General features: G+C 39.4%; 2 protein-coding genes across 2 annotated transcripts; both read right to left on the minus strand.

The window, feature by feature from the left end:
• Window positions 1-18: 18 nt before the first annotated feature.
• Window positions 19-1,854, minus strand: mrpl18 (mitochondrial ribosomal protein L18). Its single transcript, XM_023396059.2, has 4 exons — window positions 1,635-1,854; window positions 1,321-1,489; window positions 428-662; window positions 19-322 (listed from the first exon to the last, which is right to left on the minus strand). Exons 1-4 carry the CDS (start codon window positions 1,720-1,722, stop codon window positions 245-247), a joined length of 570 nt encoding a protein of 189 aa, XP_023251827.1. The 5' UTR covers window positions 1,723-1,854; the 3' UTR covers window positions 19-244.
• A 481-nt stretch (window positions 1,855-2,335) lies between these two features.
• tcirg1b (T cell immune regulator 1, ATPase H+ transporting V0 subunit a3b) lies at window positions 2,336-10,901 on the minus strand. The gene is made up of 21 exons (XM_023396057.2): window positions 10,764-10,901; window positions 9,398-9,520; window positions 8,959-9,037; window positions 8,699-8,847; window positions 8,467-8,562; window positions 8,278-8,339; window positions 8,063-8,189; window positions 7,843-7,925; window positions 7,652-7,745; window positions 7,267-7,479; window positions 7,018-7,168; window positions 6,722-6,861; window positions 5,947-6,104; window positions 5,749-5,839; window positions 5,517-5,635; window positions 5,160-5,373; window positions 4,366-4,476; window positions 4,189-4,275; window positions 3,972-4,089; window positions 3,602-3,773; window positions 2,336-3,189 (listed from the first exon to the last, which is right to left on the minus strand). The coding sequence occupies exons 2-21, from the start codon at window positions 9,512-9,514 to the stop codon at window positions 3,096-3,098; spliced, it is 2,475 nt and encodes an 824-aa protein (XP_023251825.1). The 5' UTR covers window positions 9,515-9,520; window positions 10,764-10,901; the 3' UTR covers window positions 2,336-3,095.
• Window positions 10,902-12,818: the final 1,917 nt, after the last annotated feature.

Below are 12,818 nucleotides of genomic sequence, written 5' to 3' on the forward strand. Positions count from 1 at the left end.
AAATAACACACCAGAGCAGAGAGAGCAGACTGGTTATATTCAGAAACACTTTATCCACATGAAACAAAGCAGAGGGACAAGCAACATTACTTTCAGCGCTCATTTTGATTCTCTGATTTGTAATTCACTGTAGTGCTTGTCATCTTAATATCAGTACAGTGATAAATTCACAACATAGCAGATATAATAAGGGTTACAGAGGATATTTTAATAAAGCAGCAGATGTGATAGATGACACAAAAATTTAGGTCCCAATGTATTTTCTTCTGGGTTCACTGAGTGTGATTCCTCCTTCTTTCATTCCTTTCCTGAAAGCCTGAACCTGTGAAAGGGAAAAAAAAATAAATCAGGAAGTGATGAACATGAAGCAGGTGAAAAAGACATACAAATCATTTCTCTAACAGCAATTCATGCTTTATGTACTCACAGCGTCAGAGCGATAGGCCCAGGGAATAGCCCTGTACACCATCCTGGTGATTCCAGCCTGTTGACATCGACGTGCCAGCACCTCACCCACAGCCTGACATGCTGCCACACACCTTGTAGAAGCCAATTCCTTTTTCAATGCCCACTCTGTGGTTGAGCAGGTCAACACTGGGACAGGAGAACTGCTGGAGAACACTTGTGCTGTCACATAATGTTGGGTGCGAGAAAACACCAACCTGAAAAGAGACAAACATGTTAAAACAGGAGAAACAGGTGGATGCGAGGGTTAGAGAATATGAGTGAAATAAAAATCATGATAAAAGAATATTTTTCCTATAACACTATACATCTTTATATGGAAAATGAGATTCACAAATCAATCAAAATAATGTTCAATGCCAAAACAAGACTTTAATGGTTTACTTTTTAGATTAGAATTTGTTTGGAATTATTCCTTTGGAAAACACAGTATTGTAACCAATATCAACCAATGTCGCCACTGACAACATGATAATATTGAGTTACTTCCCATTCCTAGAGGAGTCCCTTTAAGATCACACTGAGGCAAATCAACTGAATATCTGCATGCACACAGAATTTAGGTAAAAAACATGAACAATAATACAGTAACTCTACCTGTTATTTAAAGTCTTTTATCTTTTCTATCTTTTGATTTGTTATTAACCTTTTTTTTTTTATTTATAAGAGATACACACAATTTTGGTGACAAAGATACTTAAGACCAATTAATCTCGAAGGTCATTTGTGAAATACTGAGAAAATGCCGGTGACACTGCAATAAAAATGAGAAATGAATCACCTGATTTTACAAAGAGCTACAAAAAAAGAAAAAAAGTGTGACTTTAAAGACAACTGTTCCTCGTACACACAGACCTGTGGTAGAACTCCCGGTGGGGCCAGGTCGTTTTCCAGCCCCGGTCCTTCACAGCCAGCGCCATCTGCTCCAGGTTCCGGGGGTTTCTGTTCACAAAGGTCGGGTTCACGGCTTCATTTTCGTTCGCGCTGGGCTCCGGCTGAGAGGCTGCTTGGCTGAGACACCGAGCTGGGAGACGGACAACAGGTAAATAGGCGATTTGATAACTATTTGGATTAAACTAGCCACCACAATCAAACTGTTAAATAACGTAAACTGACACACCGGTGTGTAAGTAGCTGAAGAGAATAAAGGTTAAGCAGTTGTGACTTACCTGTCTGGTTTGCAGCTGCAACCGGGCGACAGCGTTGAATTTGACCTAACAACTGGCGCACACAGCGATTTAAATCACTCAGAGCCATTTATTCCTCAGCTGTGTTCACCTCACAAACTAAAACACAGAGTCGGTCAGTGTGCTAGCATCTGGTAAGGCTTTATATCCTTAAAAACATACTGTGGAACAATTTGCTACAAGTTCAGCGTGACATGTCCGGCGCCATCTTTGACATTCAGACAACATCCGGTTCACTTACCGGTGCCACAGCAGAAACAGCACTGACAGAAACAACCCTCTTTAACTCTTATAAGATCCACTTACACGTCTGCATCAAGAATAATGGGATTTGCCGTCTATTTACTCTACAATAATTTCCAGTGCTGGAAAGTAACTCAGTACTTTTTCTTAAGTAATATTTTCATATCTAATATATATAATGAATTATTAATACCTATTATATTTTATTTACATGTTCTATCACCTATATGTACTTTGATGTAAAGCACACTGAGTTTACTTACAATTAAATGTGCTTTATTTCTCCTTTCCTTTACATTGTCGTATTCTTCCGTATATTTACACTCAAAGGATTTAAGTACTTCTTCCATCACTGTATAGTCAAACATATAAATGACACAATAGTGCAACTATACAACAGGTAAGGTAGCCTGGTCAGTCAATGACTTCCCACAATAAGATTAAACAAGAATTTTTTTTTATTTCAGTTCAGATTTTACAGTGCAAACCAGCAGAAAAAAAGAGACACGTGTCTAGAGCAGAGTGTTGTTTAAAGTGGTGACATGTTAATGGATGATATTATATGTCCAAATGAATAAACAAGCACTCCGTCCCAGTAAGGCACCTGGAAACACTACCAATAAATACCTGTTGTGTGTTGTGCTTGGAAGACATGATATGACAATGAGTGGAAAGTACCTTTGGCTCATGAAAATCCTTGAGATAATCCTGCTGATCCCTGCTGTCATTTGACAAATTCTACAGGACTGGCTTATTAAAGTACAATACACCAGTTCAACAATCACACATTCCCTTAAACTGCAGAAGAAATTCATTAATTGATGTACTTTCCCTTTCATAACTGAAGATTATAAAGCGAGAAGTAAATGATTACTATCCCTTTCACTACTGAAAGAGTAATTAGAAAGCATTACATAACACTGAGAGTGGAAAAAAATAGCATTGAGATACAAAAGTATGTTTTTCATTTCATATAATGTACTTGTAATTCATAATAAAAGGAATCATTTTCATTCTAGTGATGCAAAAATAACAGTCATCATGATCACTGTGCAAGTCAATTAAACCATTTCATAGCCTACAGGCAGTAGAATACCACTGTTAAAGGCAGGGTTATTCTGAAGTGTTGCAGTCCAAGTACTCAATAATATACATAAATTAACGTAACCGTTTGGCAATACTAAGCAATAACTTGGCGGCTCATACAGCAGCTGATCCATTGATCATAGATGAAAAGGAGAAAGGGCTCAGCTTGTAGCCTGTTCCACTATAGAACTTATTCTGAAACTCCACCCTGCAAGAGACGAGAGCAGAGTCAGCATAAAACAGAAAATACAAAAAATACATAATCAATTTTTATCCACCCACACAATTTCTCTACCTCCTTAAACAATCCTGTCCTGTCATTCTAAAATTGGACTTGGAGCTGAATATAAAGTTTGATTTACAAATGATTGATTTGGTGATGCTCTGAACTTTTGTATGGTTTGGTATGGCTTTTCATTTTCTTTCTTTAAAAATGTGGTTCCTCAAGTGAGTTTAGTGGGTTGTTTATCAATCTTAGATTGATGTCATCTTGAATAACACTGCAATCATATTTGGAAATAATTCATTATTTTTCTCAGACCCATCCATATTATTTTAAGACAGCTCTGAATTGAACAGGGCCATTTTCCCCTTTGTCCTGTCCTTCCCCTCATTCTTACCAGTGCAGACGGAGCGCATGGAGGAAAGCTGAGAGGCCCTCCATAACAAGCAGAATGGAGACAGTCAACACAGCAAAGAAGGCAAAAATCACAAAAAGGACCACAGATCCCATATAGCCAGACCACTTCAGGGCAAGACGCATTACCATCACCCACAACACCTCTGACAGCTCTGTGGAGACACAAATAACTCACCATCACATAACAATAACTGGTTGGAACAAAACCATCATGTGTTGAACCAACTGGCTCAAAAAAAGAATAGTATGAGTGTGTTTGGTTTTAAAGAGGAACTCTGTCCATTCGTATACATCATGTGAGTATGAAGATACACATTGTGTTTGTGTGTGTCAGTATGTGTGCCACTGACGTGCATGTGCCAAACTGAGAGCCCAGAGTCGGAGGTAAGAGGCGGTGTTGGAGATGCAGCCCAAGCAGTACTCTATGGTGTGGATGGCCTGATGCATGAACACGTCTGCAGCATCAAACTAATGCAAACAACACAGTTAAAATAGTTAGTCAAGAAACACAAGAATACATATTTGACCAGATTTAATCCATTTAGTGAATTTAGTTACTTGTCTTACCTCCTCTTCAGCAGCTCCTCCCTCTGTGTCCCCTTGATGAGTATTGATGGAGCCTTCGTCAGCCACGAGTGGACGTCTGTCTTCCTCCTGAGATAGTGAAGAATTAAAAAACCATCTGTGAGGAAATGCAGCTCACTGTAAATAAAAGGGTTAAAGTTCAGTCAAACACAAACTCACCACTTGACGTCGTCTTCTCTTGAATGTGAGGTATTCATACGTCGGCTTTCCTAGCAGGAGGACCGGGACTGAACACAGAGCCAGCACCACCAGGACCTTCTGCACCACAGACTACATAAAGAGTGAAGGGAGATCTGTGTTGAAGTACAACACGGGTATTTTTGCAAGTTACCCCCCCATTTACTACAAATAGTTTATACACTTTAATTTCAGCAAACCATCAAAGCATGCTGTAGTTTTTATGTCTACCTTCCAGGTGTTTTTGTCATTGTCTTTTTCTCAAAATTACATTATTGCTGTTTAATGCAGTTAAAGCAGTGATTGCTTTAAGAAATCTTCTAAGGGGACTTCTACATCTGAGGTCTAAGAGTAATCTGCCAACAAAACAGCTCACACTGGTTAATTAAAAATAAATAAATTTTAAATAAAAAAAAAAAAAAACTGAAATATTGTAACTTTATGTATTAAAACAGTTGCTGACTAGCTCACTGTTATGTCTTGGATACTTTAACGTACAGATTTTGGATTTATTTTTGAAAAAAAAAAATCTAATTCACACCTAAATAAATAACCTAAATAATAATGTTATTTAATTTCACAATGAAACAACCTTCACATAAGATAATGTAGACAAAAACTAACTGTTGTGGGTTTCATGTCTAAAAACACATTCATCATCATAAAGACTGTGGCATGCTTTAAAATAATTGACGGTTATGTAAAGTGTAAGCAAACCGTAAAACAAACATGAAACTCTGATATGTTCCTTTTAGGGTAATGAGCAAACAACACACCTGTCCTTCATAGAGTGGTGGGTTTTCAGCATTTTCTGCAAATAGGAACATGTCTATGAAGTGGATAAGTATACTGGGAGCGATTTTAGACTGGGTGGGAGTGTAGGCAATCCACTTGAAGACCACCATGAACACCAGGTAACCGAACAGACACACCATGAAGAACAGCTCTGGGATCAGTACAAAGAACACACTGCTTAACTGGCCAAAGTGCCTGGAGAAAACCACAACAAGGAGAAGTAGAAACAGAGAAACATGGACATGTGAAGGCAAGTCAGAACAGATATGAAAATAAACAACTACTGAGATGTACACACTCCAAACAGAAACATCAAAAAAGTAAAAATGATTACTCACCAATAATTAAAGAATGACAAGCAGACTCCAAAAGTCATGTGAATGACACCGATGATGACTGACATTTTCATCTTGTATGAATTAAGGAAAGTCAGTTTGTTGTTGGCCAAGCCCCAAATCTGACAACGACACATACAAGAGAGAATTAGTTTGAGTAAAGTGACAAAGCAGATGGCAGGGTGAAGAATGCTGAAGATGTGAATGAAGAGGTGAAGAGTTTGATGGACAATACCGGGTCAATGCCAAATGGATAAGGGCTGGTGAAAACACCGGACACAACAGGATCCATGGACAAGTACTGATTCCCTGCCAGGACTGATGCACTGAAAAGAGATAACACAAATGTGAGATGTACAGGAAATAGAGCCTGTGAGAACTGAAAAAAAAGCTATAAATCATTTTCAAGCTTGCATGTATGAAATGTCCTCACTTCCATATGTTCTTCTCAAACATTGGGCCGACATGCCACGCTGAGCTGAAGGTACTGAGGCCTCTGCTGAAGCACTCGTTGTAAATGGCCCCCGTGTAGACAGAGAACAGTCCCATCAGCAGAATCAGATACCTTCCTCCAAACATCATCCTCCAGATCTGAAACACAGAGAGGGATTTTATTTCAGTGTTTTGTGTGCAAGGTCAAAGACATGTTTAAGCACTTTTGGCTTAGTCTTTGAAATAATCAATTTTGAAGTTCTACATTTTTCTTTATTCCTTCAGATTAATCTATAGACATTAAATAAAAAATATATATGAATGTAAATAATTGCAAAATCAAACTAAAACTAAATACGGCCCAATTACTTTCAAATGAATTTATCTAGCCTGACATTGTATGTGCAATATGCAATGATCCTGACAATTAAATGAAAAGAAAGACAGTAATTATTCTGACATAAATCTAGTATTTGGTTCCAACTGCCAGTTTGATTTCAAGTGTGTAAAAAACTGAATTCATAAAGCTCTAATAAAAATCTTTTATCTCCTTTATCTCTTTTGATATAAGAACAGAACAAATGAAAAATCTTTGAGTAGTCATTAACCTGAAAGGAAAGCAAAGCAGCTGCAAATTAATTAAGGGATTTGTACTCTGGTAATAAAATCCGATTCAATAAAATGCTATTAAATCGACACCGCATCTTATCCTTCCATTGAGCCTGAGTGTGTGTTCTGCATGTGTGGGCACTGTGAGCGAATATCCTCTAAATTACCTCATTGTTGTTGCTCTTGAGTTTGGGGTCCTTCTCCTCCAGAACCATCCAGAGGGCAGCCAGAGTCATCAGTAAACCATGACCCACGTCCCCAAACATCACAGCAAACAGGAAGGGGAATGTAATTATGGTGTACACCGCTGCAGAGTTATTGAGAGAAAAGACTTGACTAAACTTAGAGGAAAAAAATAGATGTGAGGCTGAGAATTCTCTGGCTTGCACGGAAACATCTGACATGCCCTTTTTCTTTCAAGACATTAATGAAGAAACCTTTTTTCAGTGGTATGCTGACGTACCTGGATTGACTTCACGGTAGCTGGCCACACCGTACGCATCAACAATGTTCTGGAAACCAGCTGTGAAAGAGTTGAGGGGAAACAAGGTAGGTGGAGGGGTGGAGCACGGCAGGCGGTTGTAGAAAGAGTCGACCCCACTTCCACTCTTTCTCTGAGGATGGAGAAGAAATTCGGACAAAGATGAAGGAAGTGAAACATTTGGCAAATACGTGTTTATGTTAATTCTCCCTGTCTACAGCATTATCTTACCCCTCCCTCTCTCAGAGCACTCTGCAGTTCAGGCAGCTTGGCAACAGGACACCAGGCCTCAGCGATCAGGCATTTGTCAGTGACAGAGGGGCTGCAGAGATTCAGCACCATCTGGACCGCTTTGCACTTCTGAACCCGCACCTTCCACTGGGGCAGCACAGCCACCGCCCGCATCAACAGCTGCTGCAGGAAGGCCTCAGTCTGTGACAGCACCTGAAGTAGAGGGAAGTGAAAGGACAGGAGAGTGAGGGGATAAGTGACATACCATCTTGGGCATTCTACTATCTTCAAGCATGACACATTACAAAAGAGGGTGAATGCTGGTGATTGGATCAATGTAGCAACAAATAGTCACTGTGCTTTTATAAAGAGGCACTCTGCTTACTGATTTGATATCTTCAATTCTGCCCTGAAGTCCCTGGAGAATCTCCTCTCGCTCAGCTGTGCTCTCAGGGTATGCAAATGTCTGTGTGCGGAAACTGCAACGTGGGGAAATAAAGATATTCAACATGTGAAAGAGACACTGCAGTGTGGAGATCTACAGTACAATAAAGACCATCTAACTGGTGCACCCACCAATCACATATCTTCTTGACTTTCTGTCCGATCTGGTCTCCCCAATAGGAAATGAGGAACACTGTCCATTGCACCATTTCCCCCTGCAAACAAAGACAAAGGAAACAGCTTTGATGAGATACCCATATGAAAGTTCCTTAGATGTGGAAAATCATCAGATTACCCCTGCAAAAGAATTAACTTTTATGTCTATCCCTCAACCATGATTGCCATTTCCCACCGTGTCCGGGTGCTCGAGGCGATCCTCCATTTCTCTGAAATCCACAATGATATAACCACGACACGCCCGCCATAACAACCGTTCAAATGAGGGGACCTTCCAAGGATGGACCACTCCTGCCACAAAACTGAAAGAGGAGACGCAGTGGGAGATGTGTCACACACAGAGAAAACTTAAGAAAGGAGTTTAAATACATTTTAGGAAATGGCATCTACCTGAGGTGGACATCTTGGCGGTTATCAAACAGGCCTTGGCTTTCCAATACAGGTGGTGGTGCCTAGGAGAAGAAGCAAAAGGAGAATGAATGTGTGGTTTTTTTGGTCAGTTTTCTGAATACAGTACAATAATTAAAGAAAAGGTAATAAATGATGCAGAAAATGTTGCAAAAAATATTTTTTAACCACCTGTGAGGCTGTCAGAGAGTGTGTTCTGGTCAGGACACCACGGTACTGACAGAGCTGGGTCAGCTGAGCCCGGAGGCTGTCTCTGTTCCTGGACACCTAAGAAGATACACACAGGCAAATATGAAAAAAACTGTCAAGCCAATAAGTTCAACCTGTTTTGATAGTAGTGTACTAATGAGACAACAGGGGCTCTTCTTTGATTTATTAGCACGGCCTTGTTTTAATCACTAACCTCTTTGAGCTCTCTGGCCAGCCTCTCGCTCTCCTCCTCTATAGTGATAAGTTCACGGGGCTGAGGGGCAGAGGGTGTCGGGCATGGAGGAGGGAGAGGACCCTGCAAGGGTGGAGATAGGGAGCGACTGATCTCCTGCTCCAGGAAGGCTGAGGGGCAGATAAAAGACGATCAGAGAGGGCAGATGGAGAATCTAAACAAGACTAATAAAGAACATGGATGAAAATACAGGTGGGCAACGATGAGTGATTATTGCTTACTAAAAGTTTTCTCAAGGTCTTCACATCGTCTGACTTCGCCGACAAACTTCCTCTGGAAGGCATTCACATTTGGATTTAACTGAAATCAGAGGGACAAGAGCCGAGGAGAGAGGAAGAGAGCAACAGGGTTACTCATGTTTATGGAACATTTTTGCTATGTCTTACAGTGACTCAAACCAACCATCAGTTCACCATCTCATCTAAGGACCGATTTAGAAATGCTGCAGATTGCTGAGCCAAATAACATTAAAACAGAGTTGAAATCAACCCACCATTTGCATGTGAAGAGAAGTCAGTCATAAAAGTGGGCAAAACTGTTTAACATGGAAAAACATTCTGGCCAAAACAGCTGACTAGTTTAAGAGGCCTCCAATTGGTTTGGACTCTCTTTCCCACAAGATCATGAACCAAGAGCTGAACAAGCATTGAAGTGACTCACATCTCTGAACTCAACCAGGCCCAGCTCCCCCAGCTCACTGACACAATTGTAGGCCGAGCCAGACTGTAGGAAGAGCTGTACCAGGCACACCTCCTCGCTGCGAAACATGGAGCCCATAGTTACCTGCACAACACCAAGGACAAGATCAAATTAATATTTACTTCTAAAAACTGACCAAGTAGCCAAAGTACTGTAGTGTTTATAGTGGAATGAGATATTGCTGAGAATGTGGAGAGGAGAGAGGCAGTAAACAAGGGGGGAAAAAAGTTCACAGAGGGCATCTATTTTCAGTTAGAACAATATAAGCCCCTAAGTGACAATGCTGAAGTTCATGAATTGAAACTAAAGAAAAAGGAAGTATCAAGTCCTCCTGACTGTGATGATGAAGTGGGATTTCCATTTTTGCTCAGACATGGTCCTGCCAATATAACAAGTTCACGGTTTAGTCAGTTTAAAATCACTCTACAATACAAAAAAAGAAAAAAGGTCACATTGTCAGTTTTTTACATCCACCTTGCTAAAACTAAAGCACTCCAATAAAAGAGCTGTGCAATAAATCCAACTTTTTTTGTTGAAACTGCTTTAGAGAGGTATTGATTCAATTTTATGGTGATTTTAGAGGCTGTAGTTTGTGGTGGTATTGAGCTGTATTGTGTTATACTATATTTAACTTAAATACCATTGCAGCATCAAAAAACACAGGCTCAAAATGACTGAAAACTGAATCAACACCTCTCTGAAAAAGTTTAATCATTAACTGAACATCATAATTTTAAGAAAGGTAGGATTTGTGGCAGAGCTGTTGCACCAGAAAGCATATATTTTCCTAGGGTGTACCTAATAAACTGATGAATGAGTTTTAAACCAAGTAATAACATTTCTGAAGACTGGGTGTTGAATAAAAAAAAGCAATGACGGGAACAGGACTCGACATTAGAACTATAAAACTCAGTACATTGTGAGAATTCAAAGAAAAACATACGGTAATATAAGAAACTTTTGCATTTTCTTGAACAAATAGCTCGGATCGGCCTCGACCTCGGCCGTTTCACCTCTATAATGCCTGTCTCGGTGTACATTTTTTTCGCCATACAGAACTGGAGCAGAAGTTTCATTTTGAGTGGTACACCATGCCAATGAAAAGAAGCGCAAACCTTTGCAGCGAAACAAAAGATATCACGTTAAATAAATTAAAAAAAAACAAGCTGAACTGATAAATTAAGGTTGGGGAAATCCCGTGGAGGGAAATTAAAGTAGCACAAGGCTCTGATTTGTGTCATGACAATAGCTGGTCATACGCTGTGGATATGAGGTAGAAAACAGCTTCACATGAGCACAAAATGAAGCTAAATACAAAACATCTCACCTGTCTGTCCTCTAAATTCCGTTGGACTCCAACCTGCTGTCTTTCAGGCTTTCCAGCCCCGTACCGACTGACAAACCGGTGACAGTTAACCGGGACAAACCAGACGTGTTTGTGAGAAGTTCTACCGTCTCGAACTTCCCGTTTGTGAGAGTCACGTTACTGCAGTCTCACGTGACAGTTGGCGTTCGTCTCTCATTCGGCCACGAGAGGTCGAGATTTTCAGGTTATTAAATGGCGGTAACCAACGGAAACGTAAGGTTGGTTTTATTTGAGTCGACGATTCATATCTAACGCCAGCCTAATGGTAATTTATGTTATATACTTTTATTTAGATTAGATAATATCTGTAACAAACAATGGTTGCTAAGCGACACCATGACGACACGAACGCCATGATGGTGGCAGAATCCTCCGTTTGAAAATAACAAAAACTACTACAACTCCGTAGAAATACTGTTACTGTAGTCGTGCAATGAAAAAAATACTTAAGTAAAAGTACACATGTATAAGTGTAATCAGGTAATCAGATAAGAAGACAATGCAGAAAAGTGCCCCCAGTAATTATGTGATCACCATTACTCATGCATTGTGTACGTATTTCCTAATGTAATTCTTTTATATAGGACTGCAACTAATGATTATTTTCATTATAGGCTAATCAGATTTATTTTTGGATTGCAAAAATTGCCCACCACAATTAATATCAAAGGGACACCTTCAAAATTCTCTTGTCCAATATACAGTTCAAACCTCACATACTGCGACTGATAGAGGGAAGTAATCTCATTTGAGAAGCTGGAACGATGAAATCTTTGTCATCTTTGCATGACATGTAAGGAATAAAATGTAACAATAAGTGACATTACCCCCTGAAAATGCGTCTCCTGGACTGGCACGCCCTTGGCAAAACTTGGTAAAAAAAAAAAAAGTTCCCCCTCAAACAAAAAGTCCCGTCAGAATATAAGAAGTCACTCGTGAATACAGTATGTTCCAGTTGTGAAGGAAATCTTGTGGAATTTATGCAGAACAATGCATTCTCTGATGTTTTCCGTAAAAAATTAAATTACCTCGTTAAGGCTTTGTAACATTAGCCTACATATTTTCTTCTTCCTCCATTGGAAAATTCAAACTATGAAAATGCAACAGCACATTTAAAAGTCTACTACTGGACAAGATATCTCCTATTGTACGGAACAGTCCATTCTCACTGTACGTGCACACAATATTTCAGCTTTCTTTGTTGTTAGTTGCACATTGAACCAATGACTGACTTGTAAACTAGTTGTTTTATTACAAATATCACGTTCATGTGCAGGGTGCTTAAACTCTTGGTTTAAGGGTGAGAACAGAAACATTTCCCCATGAGCAGATATATATGTAGACAGCTTTATGGTGTCTAACTCTGTACATTCATCATTCTGCACAGTGAAGCTCAAACACCACAGATAAGTATCAAGGAAAAACACATTTTTGAGTGGATGAGGGCTTTAAATCATTTGTAGCTTGAATGTCATGAAACAATAGACCGTAAATCAATGTCATCAGGCTGATATAGGCTAATCTGTACAAAATGAGCAACTTTAATTTTATGAAACCTGATGAAATGTCTGAAAATGGAGTTAAAGTGAAATTATTTTATTTCCTTCAGAAGACCCAACAGTGCCCTTAGTCTTAATCTGACAAATGCACATATGGCAATACAAAAGATATTTTATTTTATTGTAAAAGGGTAGCGGTGCAACGGGTAAAATGGCAGGTAACGAGAAATATACAATTGGAATAAAAGACAAAAGTATAAATGGAACAAATGAAACAGAAAATTTAAATGAGGGAGGATAAACACAACTAAATTTGTCACAGAGGAAAATGAATCTCATACATCTGTTCATCTTCTGCTTAGATGTACTGTTCAATACAGATTATTTTCATTTTACCCTAAAGATACTGTAATGAAGCTGGTCTACCTTAAAGCAAAACAGATTGTTTTCACACCCAGTACAGGTCACAACTGTGGACTGGAGTTCTTATAAGCAATTTTAGACACCCCCCCCCCCC

This window comes from Seriola lalandi, unplaced genomic scaffold (genome assembly GCF_002814215.2).
Source record: "Seriola lalandi dorsalis isolate HSWRI2012SDOR001 ecotype SW California unplaced genomic scaffold, Sedor1 jcf7180002054973, whole genome shotgun sequence".
In the NCBI taxonomy this organism is placed as follows: domain Eukaryota; kingdom Metazoa; phylum Chordata; class Actinopteri; order Carangiformes; family Carangidae; genus Seriola; species Seriola lalandi.

What these genes read in the sequence shown, in the direction of transcription:
- mrpl18 (XM_023396059.2), bottom strand. Translation starts at nt 1,722, where the DNA reads ATGGCTCTGAGTGATTTAAATCGCTGTGTGCGCCAGTTGTTAGGTCAA. An exon ending in CACCGGGAGTTCTACCACAG is followed by an intron (nt 663 to 1,320) that starts GTCTGTGTGTAC and finishes GTCTCTTTTCAG; the next exon opens with GTTGGTGTTTTCTCGCACCC. An exon ending in GGGCCTATCGCTCTGACGCT is followed by an intron (nt 323 to 427) that starts GTGAGTACATAA and finishes TCCCTTTCACAG; the next exon opens with GTTCAGGCTTTCAGGAAAGG.
- tcirg1b (XM_023396057.2), bottom strand. Translation starts at nt 9,514, where the DNA reads ATGGGCTCCATGTTTCGCAGCGAGGAGGTGTGCCTGGTACAGCTCTTC. An exon ending in GCCTCGAGCACCCGGACACG is followed by an intron (nt 7,926 to 8,062) that starts GTGGGAAATGGC and finishes CTTTGTTTGCAG; the next exon opens with GGGGAAATGGTGCAATGGAC. An exon ending in ATCCATTTGGCATTGACCCG is followed by an intron (nt 5,636 to 5,748) that starts GTATTGTCCATC and finishes TGTCGTTGTCAG; the next exon opens with ATTTGGGGCTTGGCCAACAA.